The sequence below is a fragment of the Natator depressus genome, chromosome 28 (genome assembly GCF_965152275.1).
Source record: "Natator depressus isolate rNatDep1 chromosome 28, rNatDep2.hap1, whole genome shotgun sequence".
NCBI classification, from domain to species: domain Eukaryota; kingdom Metazoa; phylum Chordata; order Testudines; family Cheloniidae; genus Natator; species Natator depressus.
This window is the reverse complement of record NC_134261.1, coordinates 1,489,243-1,509,233: the sequence shown is the minus strand read 5'-3', so window position 1 is coordinate 1,509,233 and position 19,991 is coordinate 1,489,243. Positions and strand designations below refer to the sequence as shown.

At 69.2% G+C, this 19,991-nt stretch overlaps 4 protein-coding genes across 4 annotated transcripts in view; 3 read left to right on the top strand and 1 right to left on the bottom strand.

Moving 5' to 3' along the window:
• EIF4A1 (eukaryotic translation initiation factor 4A1) overlaps nt 1-234 on the top strand; it is a 4,260-nt gene extending 4,026 nt beyond the window's left edge. Inside the window, exon 7 of the mRNA XM_074941089.1 lies at nt 164-234. Coding sequence (XP_074797190.1) covers nt 164-234 — 71 coding nt within the window. The remainder of the gene's footprint in view (nt 1-163) is intronic.
• A 1,424-nt stretch (nt 235-1,658) lies between these two features.
• Nucleotides 1,659-7,536, top strand: CD68 (CD68 molecule). The gene is given in 9 exon segments (XM_074941058.1): nt 1,659-1,806; nt 3,440-3,466; nt 3,469-3,674; nt 3,676-4,056; nt 4,643-4,768; nt 5,304-5,376; nt 6,305-6,367; nt 6,370-6,471; nt 7,397-7,536. Coding segments are annotated over 9 exon segments (1,152 nt in total). The 5' UTR covers nt 1,659-1,772.
• A 2,663-nt stretch (nt 7,537-10,199) lies between these two features.
• Nucleotides 10,200-15,038, top strand: MPDU1 (mannose-P-dolichol utilization defect 1). Its single transcript, XM_074941087.1, is given in 10 exon segments — nt 10,200-10,548; nt 12,234-12,299; nt 12,800-12,846; nt 12,848-12,933; nt 13,458-13,543; nt 13,638-13,682; nt 13,685-13,755; nt 14,313-14,423; nt 14,781-14,828; nt 14,830-15,038. Coding segments are annotated over 10 exon segments (990 nt in total). The 3' UTR covers nt 14,911-15,038.
• Nucleotides 15,039-16,944: 1,906 nt separating this feature from the next.
• SOX15 (SRY-box transcription factor 15) lies at nt 16,945-18,956 on the bottom strand. Its single transcript, XM_074941215.1, has 2 exons — nt 18,529-18,956; nt 16,945-17,153 (listed from the first exon to the last, which is right to left on the bottom strand). Exons 1-2 carry the CDS (start codon nt 18,954-18,956, stop codon nt 16,967-16,969), a joined length of 615 nt encoding a protein of 204 aa, XP_074797316.1. The 3' UTR covers nt 16,945-16,966.
• Nucleotides 18,957-19,991: the final 1,035 nt, after the last annotated feature.

Genomic DNA, 19,991 nt, shown 5'->3' with positions numbered 1-19,991 from the left:
TGGGTAAGATTTCCCCAATCCGTGACCAGAGGTTCACAGCTCGAAAGCATCGAACCCAGGCGTCTGAGCCCGAATCTACTGGGGAACAGGGCCGCTAGAACCCAGGAGTCCGGGCTCCCCCCTCCTGCCCTTTCCTTTGCCTCAACTCCCCTGTTCCTGTAAGAGGTTGCAGCAAGACTGCTGGGCGGGACAATGAGCCCACGGCCCCCACTAGCCCGCTCCCTGATTAACTGAGCGCCCTAATGAATTACTCTTCGCCCTGGCGGCAGGAGTTCCGCAGGTCTCTCGTGTTAGACTTTAGTAAGCTGGCAACGAGCCCACAAGGAGATGCCGAAGCTGAGAGCTCCCCAGGGGCTGGAGGGGGGCCGTGAGGCTGCCCCCTGGTGGTGGGAGGGCGCAAGTTGCTCCCCTCCCCAGTCCTGGCTCCCAGGCCCCCTGGTTCTCATGCACTAGCTCCCAGAGGTGGCGAGAGAACCCAGGAGTCCTGGCTCTCTGACCCACCAGCCCCCACTCCCCTCCCAGAGCCGGGGAGAGAACCCAGGAGTCCGGGCTCCCAGCCCCCACCCTGCTCTAACCCACCAGCCCCCGCTGCCCTCCCAGAGCCGGGGAGAGAACCCAGGAGTCCCGGGCTCCCCAGCCCCCCCTGCTCTAACCCACCAGCCCCCACTCCCCTCCCAGAGCCGGGCAGAGAGCCCAGGAGTCCTGGCTCCCAGGCCGGTTTCCAAGCAGAGCGGGTCTGGCCCAGGTATGGGGCAGCCGGGGCTCACCCCGCCGGAGTGGGGGGCGCAGGATCGTTTGCTGGCAGCCGGGGCAGAGCCGCACCTGGAGCCCGGCCATGCCCCAGCCTCAAAGGTCGAGGGAACCTGCAGCTAATAAAACAAGGAAGAGGGAGAGACAGCCAGCGCTGGGGAGAGAACCCAGGAGTCCGGGCTCCCAGCCCCCACTCCCCTCTAACCCACCAGTCCCTGCTGCCCTCCTAGAGCCGGAGAGAGAACCCAGGAGTCCGGGCTCCCAGCCCCCACCCCGAGCTCCACGCCCACCACGTGAAGGTCACGGGCCTTTCCTGGGGGCTGACTCAGGTCTGTCCCCGGAGCCTCATGGGGAACCGAAAGCCCTGAATCATCAGCCCCCCTCCCTGAGGCAGCTGGTGTCCGTCAGAGCCACGAGCCCATCTTACATGGCCTCCTGCCACCCCCAGCCCATGGGGCCCAGCATGTCGCCCAGCCCCACGGCCGAGGAGGGGGTCACCTCAGCACCTGTAAAACCAGCCGCCCCGCCCCAGAGGTGGCCACATCTCGGCGCCGGGCGAGGGGTCCCCGTGTCACCGGCCGCCCCGCCCCAGAGGTGGCCGCATCTCGGCGCCGGACGAGGGCTCCCCGTGTCACCGGCCGCCCCGCCCCAGAGGTGGCCGCATCCAGCGCCGGGCGAGGGGTCCCCGGGTCGCCGGCCACCCCGCCCCAGAGGTGGCCGCATCCAGCGCCGGGCGAGGGGTCCCCGGGTCACCGGCCGCCCCGCCCCAGAGGTGCTGCATCTCGGCGCCGGGCGAGGGGTCCCCGGGTCACCGGCCGCCCCGCCCCAGAGGTGGCCGCATCTCGGCCTCGAGGCCTTGCTATCTGTGCGCGAGGCCCATTTCCGAGCGCGCTGGCGGGCGGGGTGGGGGGGCGGGGAGCGACCTTGGCAGGGGAACTGGTTTCGTTTCCTTCAGTTTATCAGGGACGCGCAGGAAGGGCCGGGCGGGACGGACAGACGGACGATCCGGCAGCGTCTTCGGCATGGGGGCCCTGGTCCTGCTGCTCTGCCTGGCAGGTAGGTGCCGCCCCTGCTCTCACCCACTGCACCCCACTGCCCTGCCCGAGCTGGGGAGAGAACCCAGGAGTCTGGGCTCCCAGCCCCCTCCCTGCTCTAACCCACCAGCCCCCACTCCCCTCCCAGAGCCCGGGAGAGAACCCAGGAGTCCTGGCTCCAGCCCCCCCGCTGCTCTAACCCAGCACTCCCCTCCCAGTACCGGGGAGAGAACCCAGGAGTCCGGGCTCCCAGCCCCCCCCTGCTCTAACCCACCAGCCCCCACTCCCCTCCCAGGGCCAGGGAGAGAACCCAGGAGTCCTGGCTCCCAGCCCCTCCTGCTCTAACCCACCAGCCCCCACTCCCCTCCCAGAGCCCGGGAGAGAACCCAGGAGTCCTGGCTCCCAGGCCCTCCTGCTCTACCCCACCGCCCTCCCAAGCCGGGAAGAGAACCCAGGAGTCCTGGCTCCCAGCCCCCCTGCTCTGACCCACCAGCCCCCACTCCCCTCCCAGAGCCAGGGCGAGAACCCAGGAGTCCGGGCTCCAGCCCCCCGCCCCATTTGGCATCGAAAAGTGAGCAGTCTGGTCGATTCGGGGGGCGGGGGGCAGAGCACGCGAAGTTTGCCCAGCCGAAGGGGCAGTTTTATTTCTAGTTTCTCGTTCTGCGTCGAGCCGAGGTCACCCTTGCGCAAGGGTCACCGCGGAAATGTCGTGAGCTTTCGCCTGCCGCAGCTTGGCCACCAGGGCCCGACTTTGCTCGGTTTGGGTGCAGAAAAATGGAATTTTTTGGTTGCCCCCTCAGTTTCCACCCCCCCTCCACCCCCAAAACAGGGACCTTGCTCCTTTTCCCGGCAATATTGGGGTGAAAAGTGGGCAACCCCCCCCACCCCGGCTTTCCGAAAGGATCAGACGTATAAATCCGTCAGCTACGACCCCGCCCACTGTGTCTGGCTCGTATCCCCGGACCAAGGCAGCGGCGAACCGGGTTCTGTCGAGAGTTGCAATCTGTGGAGTTGCCCTAAAAGTCCATTTTTTGGATCCGAAGAGAATGTTAAGCCGCGTTAACTCTGAAACCTAATGAGGGCATGATTGGAAATGAGCCACCAAAACTGAGTTGGGTGGCTGGAGAACAAGGCAGAAGGATTTGGGCGCAGGGGGCGGGGGGAAGCTGGGGTTGGGGCTTTGGCCCCACCTTTCCGCCCCAGGGTACGTGTCTTCTCAATTGGGCTGTTAACTCTGAAGGCTAATGATGGTACGTTTCGTGTTGCCGCTGGTGTTGGCTGAGAGAGGATCACTTAGGGGGCAGGATTTGAGGGCATGATGTAATTGGGGGCCCACATCCTTTGGAACATGGAGGATGGAATCTGGATATTTAGGAGGGTGTTCACTCTGGGCCCTAATGGTGGCAAAATGAAAGCAAGTTAAAAGATTGCACTCAACATTGGCATGGGGCAGGGGGCAGTCAGAGGGTGAGGTTGGGGGAGGAGAGAAATTAGCCTTCTATATTTCCTGTCCCTGGCAGCCAGGTTAGCAACGTGTGTGTTTACTCTGGACCCTAATGATGGCCATTGACATGGAGCTAGCCAGGGGAGGTGTATTGGTGCCCTGTGTCTACTTTGAAGGTCTAATTGTGTCCCCCCCTTCCTCACCCCTCGAGTCTGCATCTTCACCCCGCCCGGTGATGGGGCCAGGAACTAACCACGCCCAGCTCCGGGATCGAGGCCCCGTGCGACGGCTGCCCCCGCCATAAGTCATCGGCCACCCTCGTGCCATCTTTCACCAAAACCACCCCCACCACGCCCCACCGCACGACACGCCCCACCAATCACACCACGACCCACCCGGCCAACCACACCACGACCCACCAGGACCCACCACACCACGACCCACGGGACCAACCACACCACCCCGCACCCGGCCAACCACACCACAACCCACGGGACCCACCACACCACGACCCACCCGGCCAACCACACCACCCCGCACCCGGCCAACCACACCACGACCCACGGGACCCACCACACCACGACCCACCCGGCCAACCACACCACCCCGCACCCGGCCAACCACACCACGACCCACGGGACCCACCACACCACGACCCACCCGGCCAACCACACCACCCCGCACACGACCCCCCACCTCCCCACGGCGGGCCCGACGCTGCCCCCGGACGCGGCGGTAGGGAACTACTCGGTGTGGAACGGGTCGGACGTCTGCCTCCGGGTTCAGTCGGGCCTCCAGATCCGGATCCAATACGAGAACCGCTCAAAGTGCGGGTAAGAGGAAGGGGAGGCTACTGGTTAGGGCTGGGGGGCTGGGAGCCAGGACTCCTGGGTTCTCTCCCCGGCTCTGGGAGGGGAGTGGGGGCCAGTCGGTTAGAGCAGGGGTGGCCAGGTGCCAGGACTCCTGGGTTCTCTCCCCGGCTCCGGGACGGGAGTGGGGGCTGGTGGGTTAGAGCAGGAGGGGCTGGGAGCCAGGACTCCTGGGTTCTCTCCCTGGCTCTGGGAGGGGAGTGGGGGCCAGTGGGTTAGAGCAGGGGTGGCCAGGTGCCAGGACTCCTGGGTTCTCTCCGTGGCTCCGGAAGGGGAGTGGGGGCTGGTGGGTTAGAGCAGGGGTGGCTGGGAGGCCGGACTCCTGGGTTCTCTCCCCATCTCTGGGAGGGGAGTGGGAGCTGGTGGGTTAGAGCAGGGGGGCTGGAGGCCAGGACTCCTGGGTTCTCTCCGTGGCTCTGGGAGGGGAGTGGGGGCTGGTGGGTTAGAGCAGGGGTGGCTGGGAGGCCGGACTCCTGGGTTCTCTCCCTCGGACTCTTGGGGTTCAGGGATGAAGGTGACGCCAGGTCACCCGACTTCTCTCTCCCTCCCAGCTCTGGGGCGCGTTTGACGTCCAGCCGAACCACACCATGGTGGCGGGAACCTGCTCCCAGGACTCAGCCACCATGAACATCACCTTCGCCCAGGGCTTCCTGCACTTCACCTTCGTGAAGGTACCGGCGGGGGGCTCGGCAGGGGGCGCACTCCCCCCGGCAGGCGGGGCTGGCCCCAGGGCGGCGCTAGGGGGCGCTGGGGGGCAGGGGACGGGGCTGGGGGCTCGGCAGGGGGGCGCGCTCCCCCAGCAGGCGGGGCTGGCCCCAGGGCGGCGCTAGGGGGCACTGGGGGGCAGGGGACGGGGCTGGGGGCTCGGCAGGGGGTGTGCTCCCCCCGGCAGGCGGGGCTGGCCCCAGGGCGGTGCTAGAGGGCGCTGTGGGGCAGGGGGCGGGGCGGGGGGCTCGGCAGGGGGTGCTCTCTCCCGGCAGGCGGGGCTGGCCCCAGGGCGGCGCTGGGGGGCAGGTCGCAGGGCGGGGGGCTCGGCAGGGGCCGCTCTCCCCCGGCAGGCGGGGCTGGCCCCAGGGCAGCGCTAGGGGGCGCTGTGGGGCAGGGGTTGTGTAAACCGCTGCTGTGTTCCACCCCAGAGGTGGCTGCAGCTCCGTGCTGGGTGGACGTTGGGGGTCCAAATGTTGGGGGTCCCTTGTGTCTCCCCAGAATACAACCCAAAACGCTGTCTACCTGCGCGAGGTCCGAGCCAGCCTGAGCGTCCACTTCCCTGGGGCCACACGTGAGAACTGGGGGTCCAGGCTGTTGGGGGGGAGGTTTGGGGGAGTTGGGGGGAGATGGGGAAAAGGTTTAGGGCATTGGGTGAGCTCGGGGTGCGTTTGGGGCGATTGGGGTGACTTTGGGAGGTCAGGAGTGACTTTGAAGGTTCGGGGTGACTTTGAGGGGTTACGGTGACTTTTGGGGGGGTCCGGGGTGACTGAGGGTTTAGGGTGACTTGGGGGGGTTGGGGTGATTTGGGAGGTCGGGGTGACTGGGCATTCAGGGTGACTGAGGGGTCGGGGTGACTTTGGAGGTTCGGGGGGGTTGGGGGTGACTGGGGATTCGGGGGTTCAGGGTGATTGGGGGTCAGGGTGACTTTGGGGGTTTGCGGTGACTTTGGGGATTTGGGGGGTTTGGGGTTTTGGGAGGGTCACAGGTGAGTTTGGGGGTTTGGGGGGGTTGGGGTTGACTTTGGAGGTTCAGGGGAGTCGGGGGTGACTGAGGATTCGGGGGGTCAGGGTGACTTTGGGGATTTGTGGTGACTTTGCGGATTTGGGGGGTCTGCGGTGACTTTGTGGGGTCAGAGGTCAGTTTGGGGGGCTCGGGGTGACTTTTGGGGGTCAGAGGTGAGTTTGGGGGTTTGGGGGGGTCGGGGTTGACTTTGGGGATTCAGGGGTGCCTGGGGGCTCGGGGTGGCTTTGGGGGGTCAGAGGTGGGTTTGGGGGGTCGGGGTGGCTTTGGGGGTTCAGGAGTGCCTGGGGGCTCGGGGTGGTTTTGGGGGGTCAGAGGTGGGTTTGGGGGGTCGGGGTGGCTTTGGGGGTTCAGGGTGCCTGGGGGCTCGGGGTGGGTTTGGGGGTCAGCGGTGGCTTTGGGGGGCCGGGCGGCCTTGCGGGGCCGGTTCGGGACTCGGGGGGATGCGGGGGGCAGCTCTGAGCTCTGGCCCCCCGCAGAGAGCCGGTTCGTGGCGCAGAACAGCAGCCTGCGGGAGTTCGAAGCCCGGCTGGGGCACTCGTACAGTGCGGGAACCGCAGCCTGGCGCTGGCCCCCGCCTTCCGCCTCGACGCCCTGCACGAGCGGCTCCAGGCCTTCGCCCTTCCCGGGGGCCACTTTGGGGACGGTACGGCCCCCCGCGGCCCCAGAATCTGCCCCCCAGCCCTCTGCTGCCCCAGCAACCTCTCATCTCCCCCTGTCTCCTCCATTTCCCCCGAGCCGAGCCCTGCCCCCCCATTCCCCTCTCATCTCCCCCTGCCCCCCCATTTCCCCCGAGCCGAGCCCTGCCCCCCATTTCCCCCGAGCCGAGCCTTGCCCCCCCATTCCCCTCTCATCTCCCCCTGCCCCCCATTTCCCCGAGCCGAGCCCTGCTCCCCCATACCCCTCTCATCTCCCCCTGCCCCCCATTTCCCCCGAGCCGAGCCCTGCTCCCCCATACCCCTCTCATCTCCCCCTGCCCCCCATTTCCCCTGATCCAAGCCCTGCCCCCCATACCCCTCTCATCTCCCCTTGCCCCCCATTTCCCCGATCCGAGCCCTGCCCCCCATACCCCTCTCATCTTCCCCTGCCCCATTTCCCCCCGATCCGAGCCCTGCCCCCCATACCCCTCTCATCTTCCCCTGCCCCATTTCCCCCGATCCGAGCCCTGCCCCCATACCCCTCTCATCTTCCCCTGCCCCATTTCCCCGATCCGAGCCCTGCCCCCCATATCCCTCTCATCTCCCCTGCCCCCCATTTCCCCCGATCCGAGCCCTGCCCCCCATACCCCTCTCATCTTCCCCTGCCCCATTTCCCCCGATCCAAGCCCTGCCCCCCATACCCCTCTCATCTCCCCTGCCCCCTCCATTTCCCCCGAGCCAAGCCCTGCCCCCCATACCCCTCTCATCTCCCCTTGCCCCATTTCCCCCGATCCAAGCCCTGCCCCCCATACCCCTCTCATCTCCCCCTGCCCCCTCCATTTCCCCCGGATCCAAGCCCTGCCCCCCCTTTCCCCTCTCATCTCCCTCTGCCCCCCACCCCGCGGTCTCAGCCCTGCCCCTCCTCTCTTGCAGCCGAGCAGTGCCCGGAGGATCGGCACACCATGGTGGTGCCCATCGTCATTGGGGTGGTTCTTCTGGTCCTGATCCTGATCATCGTCATCGCCTACATGCTGGGCCGGCGCCGGACCCGGGGCGGCTACCAGACCATCTGAGGGGCTGGGACACAGGGCAGGGGGCGGGACCGGGGATGGGGCCTGTCCCCTCTAGGGGGCGCGGCTCCCCTCTGGCCCCAGGGTGGGGCCTGGCTGCCTCGGGGGCGGGGAATGGGGTGAGGAAGAAGGTCCACGATCCATGTATTTTATTTTACTGATTAAATAAATTTGGGCCGGAGTGGGGGGGGGTTGTTGGTAAATACGAGGCTGTCTCAGTTATTGCTCGTGCCCCGGCTCCTGGCAGCGTCCCAGTGGGCTCGCCCGGCGCTGGATGCGGCCACCTCTGGGGTGGGGTAGCTGGTTATTCGGGGACCCCTCGCCCAGCGCTGAGATGCAGCCACCTCTGGATGGATAGACTGGCTGGAGAGATAGATACCGCCCCTGCCCGCATGTCCTCCTTGCTGTCCGTCTGTCCATCCGGAAGGCCGGCCAGCTGGACAGACAGAGCAGCTGAGTCAGCCAGGCTGGGGCTGACCGGGCAGCTATGGGGCAGGAGGGGGGCAGAGAGGGGGGCCAGGTGTTGGCGGACAATTACAGTACAGATTCTTTGGGTTGAAGTCTTTGTTTATTGCGGCTACAGAGAACCCAGGCATCCGGTTCCCCGGTTCCTCCCAATACCCCCCCGCCCCCGACTTCAACTGCCCCTTGCCCAGCCTGGTTGCAAATTCCCAGCTCCCTGCCACCACCCCAGTTCTGACACCCAGCCCCTACCCACACTCCCGCCTGGCACCCTCACTTCACCTACCTCCCTACCCCTGCCCCCAGGAGAGGGGATTCCAAGTGGGGGGAGGGAAGGGGGGAAGGGAATAAACATTCAGCAGATTAATCAGGGGGGCTGGGAGGCAGGATGCCTGGGTTCTATCCCCAGCTCTGGGAGGGGAGTGGGGGCTGGTGAGTTAGAGCAGGGACGGGGCTGGGAGCCAGGACTCCTGGGTTCTCTCTCCGGCTCTAGGAAGGGAGTGGGGGCTGGTGGGTTAGAGCAAGGATGGGTCTGGGAGCCAGGACTCCTGGGTTCTCTCCCTGGCTCTGGGAGGGGAGTGGGGGCTGGTGGGTTAGAGCAGGGACGGGGCTGGGAGCCAGGACTCCTGGGTTCTATTCCTCAGTCCCGAAGGGTCAGAGCCAGCGCCTCACGGATCTCGGCCGCGGCGCCATCCTCTCCCTCCCCGTCCTCGACGGGATCTTCCTCCTCCTCCTCCTCTTCCTCCACCATCCAGCGGGGCTGGAAGACGTCGCCGTGCATCTCGCAGACGTTGTGGAGGGTGGAGCAGGCGGCGATCAGGGTGGGCAGGAAAGAGACATCCGTGTCGTTGCGTTTCTGGAGGCAGCGCCAGCGACCCCTGAGGCGCCCGAACGCCACCCCCACCACGGTGCGGGCGGCGGCGGCGTACTCGTTAAAACGCCTCTGGGCCGGCGTCAGCTCCCCAGCCCGGTAAGGCCTCATCAGCCAGGGCAGGAGCGGGTAGGACGGGCCGCCCAGCAAGTAGACGGGCACCTGGACGCCTCCCACGTCCCGGGCTGCCCCGGGGAAGAGCTCCCCCCGCTGGGCGCGCTGGTAGAGCTCAGAGGCCCGCAGCACCTGGGCGTCGGTCTGCCTCCCGGGGCAGCCGACGTTGACGTCCCAGAAGCAGCCGCGGGCGTCGACGGCGGCCTGCAGCACCACCGAGTGCCAGCCCCGGCGGTTGAAGTACCCGGCGGCGTTCTCGTTGGGGGCCCGGATGGGGACGTGCAGGGCCCCCAGCACGCCGGCCAGCTGCGGCGGGGCGGGGAAGCCGGCGGCCCGGGGCCCGGCGGGGGCGGCCACGTAGGCCGGGGTGAGGATGGCCACCACGGCCTCGCAGACGTCCCGCAGGATCTTGCAGACGGTGGAGCGGGAGACGCCGAACTGCTGCTCCACGGCCCGGTACTCGGTGCAGGCCCCGAGGCGCCAGAGGGTCATGGCCAGGCGGACCTCGGCGGGGATGGCCCGGCGCATGTTGGTGTCCCGCCGCTGGATGGCCCCCCGCAGCCGCCCGCAGAGGTAGTCGAAGGTGGCCGGCCCCAGGCGGAAGTTGTCGGCCCACTCGCCGGGCCCGAAGGCCTTGGCCCGCACCGTCTCCCAGAAGGCCGAGCTGCGGGCCTTGCTCCAGAGCCGCCGCTCCCGGGCCGGGGCCGGGGGCGGGCGGGCCGGGGGCGGGCGGGGGCCGGGCCCGGCGGCCGGGCTGCCCGCCCGCCACAGCAGGGCGAAGCGGCGGCCCCAGCGGGCCCGGGCCCGGCGGCGGCGGGCGGCCCGGCGGCGGCGGGCGGCCTCCCGCAGGCGCCGGCCCCGCTGCAGCCGCAGCTCGTGCAGCAGGCAGAGGGCCACGGCCCCCCGGCTCAGGGCGGGCAGCGGGCAAGAGGGCGGGGCTGGGGCGGCCATCTTGGGTTGGCCAAAGTTTGGTCAAGGCAAGGAGTCTCTGTGTGTGTGTGTGGGGGGGCTCTAGGGCGCATGCGCGGGGCGCACAAGGGGAGGGGGTTGGGAGGAAGGGCGCATGCGCGGGGAGGGATGGAGGGGCCGTTCGGGGGGAGGGCGCATGCGTGAGAATGACAGACCACGAGGGAGAGAGACCGCATGCGCGAGGAGGACAGGAGGGGGACTGTTGAGGGACAGGGCGCATGCGCGCCTACTGTCAGACTCAGGGCGGCGCATGCTCGGCGTCCCCTTTCTCGCCCCCCCCCTCCGCCACGCATGCGCGGAAGAGAGCGAAAGAGGCGCCTGCGTACTGCGGAGGGGGAACTCTGCAGCGGGAGTGCGGGAGCATGCGCACAAGCCGTGTGGGGGGGGGAGGCGCCTGCGCAGTGAGTGGCTCCGCGGGCGCCTCCGCGCCTGCGCCGCAGGCACCGTGGCGACATGGAGGCGGAAGCGCCGGCCGGGCCGGGGTGGGCGCGCGGCCATTTCCCAAAATGGCGGCGGCGGCGCTGCAGGGCTGCTGGTCCCGCACCTGCTTCCCGAGCGCTGCTACGACGAGCTGTTCCTGCGCTTCAACCTGCTGCACGGTGAGCGCCCGCCCCTCCCCCACCGGGGCCACACCCGCCGGCCGCCATGGCCACGCAAGGCGCCCGCCCTCCGGCGCTCCACGGGGGCGGGGCGGAAGTGCGCGCTGAGGCCGCCATGACGGTGCGGGGCGGAAGTGCCCGGTGAGGCGTGCCGCCGCCATGACGGTGCGGGGCGGAAGTGCCCGCGGAAGGGGGATACCTGGGGGAGGGGTGACCCCCCTCCTTGTCAGCCCACTCCCCTGTGTTGACACATCCCGGCCTCAGCCACGTCTGGGGGGACTGCAATGGGGGGGGCAGTGGGGGTTGGTTGGGGGTCGAGGGGGGGCAGGGGTAAGAAGGGAATGGGGAAGGGGGAGCAGGGGGGAGCGGTGGGGGTCGGTGGGGCTGGGGGAGGAGTGGGGGTTGGGTGGGGGTCGGTGGGGGCTGGAGGAGGGGTGGGGACTGGGTGGGGTCAGGGGGAGCAGTGGGGCTCAGGGGTCTGGGGGAGCGGTGGGGGTTGGGTGGGAGTCAATGGGGCTGGGGGCAAGGACGGTGGGGTAGGGGCTAATGGGGGAATGGGGAAGGGTGGGGAGCAGTGGGGGTTGGGTGGGGGTCGAGGGGGGGCAGGAGTAAGAGGGGAATGGGGCAGGGGAGAGCAGGGGGGAGCGGTGGGGGGTCGGTGGGGGTGGGGGGTTGGGTGGGGGTCGGGGAGCAGTGGGGGTTGGGTGGGAGTCAATGGGGCTGGGGGCAAGGACGGAGGGGCGGGGGTTAATGGGGGGAAGGGTGGGGGGTTGGTGGGGGGTGGGGGGAGCTGTGGGGGTTGGGTTGGAGTCAGGGGGAGCAGTGGGGCTCGGGTCTGGAGGAGCAGTGGGGGTTGGGTGGGAGTCAAGGGGGGTAGGGGTAAGGGGGGAACGGGGGAGGGGGGAGCGGTGGGGGTTGGGTGGGAGTCAATGGGCCTGGGGGCAAGGATGGTGGGGTGGGGGCTAATGGGGGGGAATGGGGAAGGGTGGGGAGCAGTGGGGGATCGGTGGGGGTTGGGTGGGGGTCGGGAGGGCTGGTGGAGCAGTGGGGTTGGGTGGGGCGCAGTGGGTAGGGTGGTGGGTCAGTGGGGCAGGGCAGGAGCTACCATGGGGGCCAAGGGGGAACTGAGGGGGAGGGAGCCAGGCACCCCCAGAGGGCCGAGGCCGTGAGGGAAGGGGGCGAGCGGGGAGGCTGGGGGCCCGCGGTGGGGCTGGGGAGCCGGGGGGAGCCCAGCGCGCAGGGAACCAGGAACACCCAGAGGGGCTCGGGGGGGCCATAACGCTGAGGGCCGGGGAGTGGTGGGGGGAGCAGGGATGCTCAGAGAAACACACGACGTGGGGGGGAGATTGGCCCGTGGGGGGGCAGTCAGGAAGAATGAGGGACGGGGACCGATAGGATCAGCATGGGGCCCCGGTCTCAGGGGTCGGGGTACCCGAGATATCCAGAGGGGCCGCAGATGCCGGAGTGGGGGGCCGATTGGGGCTGCTGGGGAAGGGCCAAAGGGGGCAGGATGCTAAGGACACCCAAAGAGGCCTTAGGGTCAGGGGCCAGTGAAGCACCAGCCCTGGGAACCCAGGTGGGGAGGATGTGAGGGCGTTGGGGGGCGGCACGGGACGTGCTGCTGCCCCATTTGTATTGACCCCCCCGCCCCCCTTTCTCCCTCTCCGTTTCCTTCCCTCCTCCAGTTCCCTGCCTGAAGATCCTGGTCAGCAAAGGGCTGGGAATCGCCATCGTTGCGGGGTCACTGATGGGTACGCATCCGGCTCCTTGCATCCCCTGCTCCCTGTCTGGGTGGGGAATGGGGCAGGGGCCTGTCCCCTCTGGGGGGCGCCAGCTCCCATCCGGCCCCAGGGTGGGGACTGGCTGGCTCATGGGGGCCGGGGAATGGGGCACTGGGCCTGCACCGGCTCCCACCCGGCCCCAGGGCGGGGACTGGCTGGCTCATGGGGGGCGGGGAATGGGGCCCAGAGCCTGTCCCCTCTAGGGGGCGCCGGCTCCCATCCGGCCCCAGCGTGGGGACTGGCTGGCTCATGGGGGTGGGGAATGGGGCACTGGGCCTGCACCGGCTCCCATCTGGCCCCAGGGCGGGGACTGGCTGGCTCAGGGGGTGGGGAGCAGGTCAGGGGCCTGTCCCCTCTAGGGGGCGCTGGCTCCCATCTGACCCCCATGGGGAGGATGACGAGAGGCCCCTCCGTTCTGTGCCGATGGGGGGCTGCCCCCCAGCCCTGACGTGCGCCCCGCCTCCCTGCAGTGAAGCTGCCCCAGGTGTTTAAGATCCTGGGGGCGAAGAGCGCCGTGGGGGCTCAGTTTCCACTCCATCCTGCTGGAGCTGCTGGCCCTCACGGGCACCATGGTCTACAGCGTGGCCAACGGCTTCCCCTTCAGGTGAGGCTGCGCCTGCCCCCCTCGCCACCAGGGGGAGCCCCGGTCCCGTGAGCCCCGCCCGTCCCGGCCCCTGCAGGGTCAGGCCAGGTCAGCCCTGGGGTGGGAGAGCCCTGCTGGGAGCCAGGACTCCTGGGTTCTCTCCCTGGCTCTGGGAGGGGAATGGGGGCTGGTGGTTAGAGCAGGGGGACTGGGAGCCAGGACTCCTGGGTTCTCTCCCTGGCTCTGGGAGGGAAGTGGGGGCTGGTGGGGTTACAGCCGGGGGGGGGCAGGGAGCCAGGACTCCTGGGTTCTCTCCCCGGCTCCGGGAGGGGAGTGGGGGTTGGTGGGTTAGAGCACGGGGGGCTGGGGGCCAGGACTCCTGGGTTCTCTCCCCGGCTCTGGGGTTCTAAGTGGGGGTGCTCTACCAGACGGCCTTTCCCCTTTGGGGGTGCTGGCTCCCTCCCGGTCCCAGGGCAGGGGGCTGGCTGGTCAGGGGGGCAGGGTTTTTAGGGCGGCCGGACCACCTGTTTTCTCCCCCCTCGCAGCGCTTGGGGCGAGGCGCTCTTCCTCATGCTCCAAACGGTCACCATCGGCTTCCTGGCCCAGCACTTCGGGGGACGCACCACGCAGGGTGAGTGGGGCGCGGCCCTCCGCACAGGGTGTGGGTTGGAGGGGGGGATCCCTGCGTGGGGGGGTTAACCCTCTCCTGTCTCCCCCCCCCGCAGGTATCTCCTTCCTGGTGCTGTATTTCGCTCTGCTCTGCCTGCTGCTCTCCCCCTCACCCCCCAGGCCATGGTCACCCTCCTGCAAGCCACCAATGTGCCCGCCATCATCATCAGCCGGGTAAGGGGCCTGCCCCCTCTCGGGGGCGCCGGCTCCCAGCCGGCCCCAGCGGGGACTGGCGGGCTCAGGGGGGCGGGGAATGGGGCAGGGGCCTGTCCCCTCTAGGGGGCGCTGGCTCCCATCCGGCCCCAGGGGGGGACTGGTGGGCTCAGGGGGCCGGGGAATGGGGCAGGGGCCTGTCCCCTCTAGGGGGCGCTGGCTCCCATCCGGCCCCAGGGGGGACTGGTGGGCTCAGGGGGGCGGGGAATGGGGCAGGGGCCTGTCCCCTCTAGGGGGCGCTGGCTCCCATCTGAGCCTGCATGCAGGGGACTTTGGCTCAGGGGTCACACTAGTGGTGGGGGGCTGTGTGTTTTGGGGGGGCTGCCCCCCCAGCAGGACTTATTCCGTCGAGGGTGTCAAGCCAGCCCCTTACCTCCGCTGAAGGTGGGTGGCCGTGGGGCTTGGCTACTCCCGGCCTACAAGCGGCTCGGCGGAGGGGGCTCACGGCGGGGGTGGGGGGGCAAATCTGTCCAAGCTGCTGATCTGGGGGGGTCTCGTCTTCCCCCCCCCCCCCCCAGCTACTTCAAGCGGCCACCAACTACCGCAATGGACCAACGGGGCAGCTGTCGGCCGTCACCGTCTTCCTCCTCTTCGGCGGCTCGCTGGCCCGGATCTTCACCTCCGTCCAGGTACCGCCCCCCCGGGGGGGGGCATGAGCTTTGGGGTCGGGGGGCATGGGGGGGGCTTTCCCTCCCTCTACCCCTCTGGGCATGCTCCTGGGCAGAGGGGATCCCTAGAGGGGACAGGCCCCGCGCCCCATTCCCCACCCCCCTGAGCCAGCCAGTCCCTGCCCGGGGGCCGGCTGGGAGCCAGCGCCCCCCAAGAGGGGACAGGCCCCGCGCCCCCATTCCCCCGCCCCCCCCGAGCCAGCCAGTCCCTGCCCGGGGGCCGGCTGGGAGCCAGCGCCCCCCAGAGGGGACAGGCCTCACGCCCCATTCCCCGCCCCCCCTGTCCACCCTCACCCCTGTCTGTTTGTCCCCCTCCAGGAGACGGGTGACCCCCTGATGGCTCTGACCTACGTGGTCTCCTCCGTCCTGCAACGGCGTCATCGCGGGCCAGCTCCTCTATTACTGGCAGGTGCCGGCCGGCGTGGAGGCCAGGAAGAAGCGGGAATAGTGGGGGGGGACGGACCCCGTGACTCTGACCACGGCCCCCCCCCCACTGCCATCTGAGCCGTATCGAGGTGCGGGTCAAGGGAACCCACTCAGCCCTGCCCTCCCTCAGCCCGGACTAATCCCCGTCTCCCCAGCTGGGCTGTGGCAGGGTGGGGGGAGCTGGGGGCGGGGGGTAGGTCACCGGCCACCCCCCCCGGCCGGTGAAGTAATTAAACACTGATTTGCCATGAGCTCCTGGCTTTGCCCATATGGGGGGGATCTCTGGGACTCCCCTGCTGCAGGGGCGGGGAAGGAGAGAGGGTGGAATTGGAATGAAGGGAGGGGCAGGCATGGAAACCCCCAACCCCTCCTCCCCTGCCCCCCCCCCGTGCACCTAACGAGCTCGGCGCTAATCGCGCCAATTAATCACCACCATTCTGCTTCCCTGCCCTGCCCCCGGCGCTGGGATCCCCAAGTGGGCAGGGCAAAGCCGAACCGGGCACGGAGCCGGGGTCCCTGCCTGGGGCTGGGAGCCAGGACTCCTGGGTTCTCTCCCCGGCTCTGAGGGGGGGGGGGGGGGGCTCAGCCCTGGGCTCCCCCTCCTACTGCCCCCCCCCCCGCAGGTTTCCCTGGGTGATTCACCCCTTCGTGTGAGAACAGGCGGGGCCCGGCCCTTCCCTGGTTACCGTGGCAACTGGGTGGGGTGACAGGGCAGGCCCGGGTGTTGCAGCTGGGAGAGAAGACCGTTACTGGGGCAACGGCGCCATCCCCCCCCCCCCATTCCCTGGCACACACGGGGTTAACTCTTGAGCTCCTCTCGGAGTAGCTGGGACCCGAGGGGGCTGCGGGTTGGGGGTGAGGGGCACCGGCGGAGCTGGGGGGGCAGGGCTGGCCTGGCAGGGGGCTGCAGGGCAGGAGTGGGGGGCACTGGCGGAGCTGGGGGGCAGGGCTGGCCTGGCAGGGGGCTGCGGGTCGGGAGTGGGGGGCACTGGCGGAGCTGGGGGGGCAGGGCTGGCCTGGCAGGGGGCTGCGGGTCGGGAGTGGGGGGCACTGGCGGAGCTGGGGGGGCAGGGCTGGGCCTGGCAGGGGGCTGCGGGTCGGGAGTGGGGGGCACTGGCGGAGCTGGGGGGCAGGGCTGGGCTAGCAGGGGCTGCGGGTTGGGAGTGGGGGGGCACTGGCGGAGCTGGGGGGGCAGGGCTGGGCTAGCAGGGGCTGCGGGTTGGGAGTGGGGGGCACCGGCGGAGCTGGGGGGGGCAGGGCTGGCCTGGCAGGGGGCTGCAGGGCAGGAGTGGGGGGCAGGGCTGGCCTGGCAGGGGGCTGCGGGTTGGGAGTGGGGGGCACCGGCGGGGCTGGGGGGGGCAGGGTTGGCCTGGCAGGGGGCTGCGGACAGGAGTGGGGGGCACCGGCGGGGCTGGGGGAGGCAGGGCTGGCCTGGCAGGGGGCTGTGGGTCGGGAGTGGGGGCACCGGCGGGGCTGGGGGGGCAGGGCTGGGCTAGCAGGGGCTGCGGGTTGGGAGTGGGGGGCATTTTCATTTCCTCCTTTAAGTTTTCCTTGCTCTCGGTGGGGGTCACACCCTGCGGGGGGGGGGGTGTCAATCTGTTTCCTGCCCCCGCAGAATGTCTCCTTTGCCCCCCGCCCCAGTAACGCTCCGGGGTCGGGGGCGCGTCCAGGAACCAGGTTTATTCTCTTTACAAAATATGTTGACGCCCTGCCTTGAGAGAGAGCCCCCCAGTGCCGTCCCTGGGGGGGTGCAAGCCCCCCCCACTTCTCTGGGCTGTCCCTGCCCCATGCTCCCCCTCTTTCAGCCCCCCACTACTGCCCCCCCTTTCTAGCGCCAGGGCCCGGGGACCTGATTTGTTAGGGGGTGGGAGAAGCGAGCAAAGAGTTAACAGAGGGTGGGGGGCAGAGATGGGGTACTGGGGGTGGGAGAAGAGAGCCTCCACCCTGCCCCCCCTGCTTAGGTTGGAGTCACTGGGTCACCCCCACAGAGTCCCCCCCCAAAACTTTGTTCCTCCTCCACTTTTTCCTTCTTTCCGTATAAAAAGCTGCCCCCCCCCCCGGTCCCGGCCCCCCGCGGGCTAGAGGGGCGTCAGCGGTGCCGGCCTGGGGGGCTCGTAGGGCAGCTGCGGGAAGCCCTCGCCCACGTCGCAGGCCTGCAGGCCGTAGGCGGCCATCATGTCGCGGAAGTCGGCCGGCAGCACCCCGGGGTGGGGCGCGGGGTCTTGCTTGTAGGGCGTCTGGGCCGGGGGGCCGTAGGACAGGCCGCTGCGGGGGGTGGGGGAGAAGAGGGGTTAACGAGCCGGATAATTACAGCTTCAGAATGAGAGAACCCAGGAGGCCGGGCTCCCAGGCCCCGCTCCCCTCCCAGAGCTGGGGAGAGAACCCAGGAGTCCTGGCTCCCAGCCCCCCTGCTCTAACTGACCAGCCCCCGCTCCCCTCCCAGAGCCAGGGAATGAACCCAGGAGTCCGGGCTCCCAGCCCCCCCTGCTCTGACCCACCATCCCCTGCTCCCCTCCCAGAGCTGGGGAGAGAACCCAGGCGTCTGGGCTCCCAGCCCACCCTGCTCTGACCCACCAGCCCCCACCCCGAGGGCTGGGAGCCCGGACGCCTGGGTTCTCTCCCAGCTCTGGGCCATGGCATGCGGTTGGGGGGGGGGGGGGTGCCAGCCCTGCCCCCACAGCTGCAGGAAGAGTCTCCCGCCCCCCCAGGGCTGGGTGAGCCGGGGCCGCATTCCTCAGGTGGCCTGTTAATCTGGTTCTGGGCGTGAGCGGCTCCCCCGTGGCCTGCCCCGACCTGCCCTCCCCTCCCGCAGCCGGGGACAGAACCCAGGCGTCCTGGCACCCTGCCTGCTCTGAGCACGAGCCCCTGCTCCCCCTCTCCTTTAGTGGGCAATGTCGCGGTTAGAGCAGAGGATGGTGGGAGTCAGGATTCCTGGCTTCTCCCACTTGTGCCTCAGTTTCCCCTCCCATGGGCCCTGGATCCAGCACCCAGAGGCGCACACACACGCCCCCACCCTCCCCCGCGGTGCAGAGCCAGGCCATGGATTGGACGAGGCCTGGCCGGGTCATGACCCTTCGCTCAGGGCACAGCCAATGCCAGCCGCAGGGCGGGTGCTGCCTGGCAGCCAGCCCCACCCCGCCCCTGGCCGGGACCCAAAGACCTAGGGCCCCGGGCGGGGGTGGTAATATCCTGGCACACGGGGGAGCCAGTACTCCTGGGTTCTCTCCCTAGCTCTAGGAGGGGAGTCAGGGCTCGTGGGTCAGAGCAGGGGGGCTGGGAGCCCGGACTCCTGGGTTCACACACCAAGCGGCTGGTGCCCTGTCATGCCCTGGGCATCACTCAGCAGCTGGCCCGTGTGGTCCCAACCAGCCCCCGAACCTGCTGTATGTTCCCCCTCTGCGATGCGGCCACCTCTGGGGTGGGGCGGCTGGTTATTTGGGGACCCCTCGCCAAGATGCAGCCACCTCCAGGGATGGTCATATGCAGACCCCCCTCATTTCAACCATCCCTGCTGGGGGAAAGAGGGAACATACCAGCCCCCCCCCTCCACCCTTGCTAATTTCCCCAGTAAGGGGGCACAGTTGGGGGGTCCCCTGTTCGCCTGAGGGGATGGGGGACAGGAGGCGCGGGCGGGACCCACCTGTACCCTCCGGCCGCGTTCCCGTAGCCAGCGCTGGCTGGGCCCGGCGGGTAGCGGGGCGGCTGGTAGCCCAGGGGCTCGCCGTAGCCCCAGGGCCGGGCGGCGGGCGGCTGGGGGGGCGGCGGGTGGCCCCCCGGCGGCTCCTTGGCGGGGGCCCGGCCCTTGCGGCGGGGCCGGTACTTGTAGTCGGGATAGTCCCGCAGGTGGCAGGCGCGGAGGCGCTTGGCTTCCTCCACGAAGGGGCGTTTCTCGGCCTCGCCCAGCCGGCGCCAGGCGGCCCCCAGGCGCTTGGAGATCTCCGAGTTGTGCATTTTTGGGTGCTCCTGCGCCAGGCGCCGGCGCTGCCCGCTGGACCACACCATGAAGGCGTTCATGGGGCGCTTCACCTTGTCCAGGGGGGCCCCCGCCGTGCCCTGCCCCTCGGCCATGCCCGGCCCCGTCTGCGCCCGGCTGCCCTGGGGAGCAAGATATAGCCCAGCTGGGGCCCCGCCCCCCGGGGGGGGGGGGTCAGTCCACAGCCGGCCCAGCAGGCTAGCCCCGCCCCCACCACCTGGCTCCTCCCCACAGATATCCTGGCCCCCACTCCCCTCCCAGAGCCAGGGAGAGAACCCAGGAGTCCTGGCTCCCAGCCCCCCCTGCTCTGACCCACTCCCCCCCCAGAGCCAGGGAGAGAACCCAGGAGTCCTGGCTCCTAGCTTTACCCTCTCTAAGGACTAGCCCCTCCCCGTGACTAACGGGGGGGATAAAGCCCCCCCAGCTCCGACGTGATTGTTCCCTCCCTCTCCCCTGCCTAGTGCGACGTCTCCCCCGTGTGGCCAGTCCTGGGAATTACACCTGCTCCTGTTCTCTCAGGACTTCCACCCCCCACCGCCCACCTGCTGGTGGGGGGGGGAGAGAAACCAGGAATCCTGCCCCCCCCCAGGAACACACTAGGGGCCCCCTGGGCTGTTGCTGAGCTTGTCCTCCAATACCTGCCCCTGCCCCAGGTCAGCAGGGGTGGGTCCACTAGCCCCCCAACTGCGGGGGGGGGGGGGGGGAGGTAACACACTGAGGGAAGGACCCAGCAGCTTCCCCCACTGGCCAGAAAACCTACCCGCCCCGGCCAATTGAACCAGCCAACGAGGCTGAACTGGGGGGGAGGCGGTTGACAGTGGGGGGGGGTGCGCACCAACTAGGGCGTGACTAGACCCCCCCAGGGGTTCCCGTCCACCCCCACGCGGCGAGTGAAGGGCGCGGAGCCGACGTCGGTTCTTTTCGGTGGCTTTATTGACAATCGGGGGGGGGTGATTTTCTGGCCCCCTGGCCACATTTCCAGGGGGAGGGAGGGGAAGACACAGCAGCTGTTGCTTACGAGTTTGGTTCTTTATTCTCTTTTAAATACTGTACAGTGAAAAATAAATAGTCTCAACCGTCACAGCTCGATTTTGCCCCCCCCGTGCCCCCCCCCGGCCACGCGACACTGG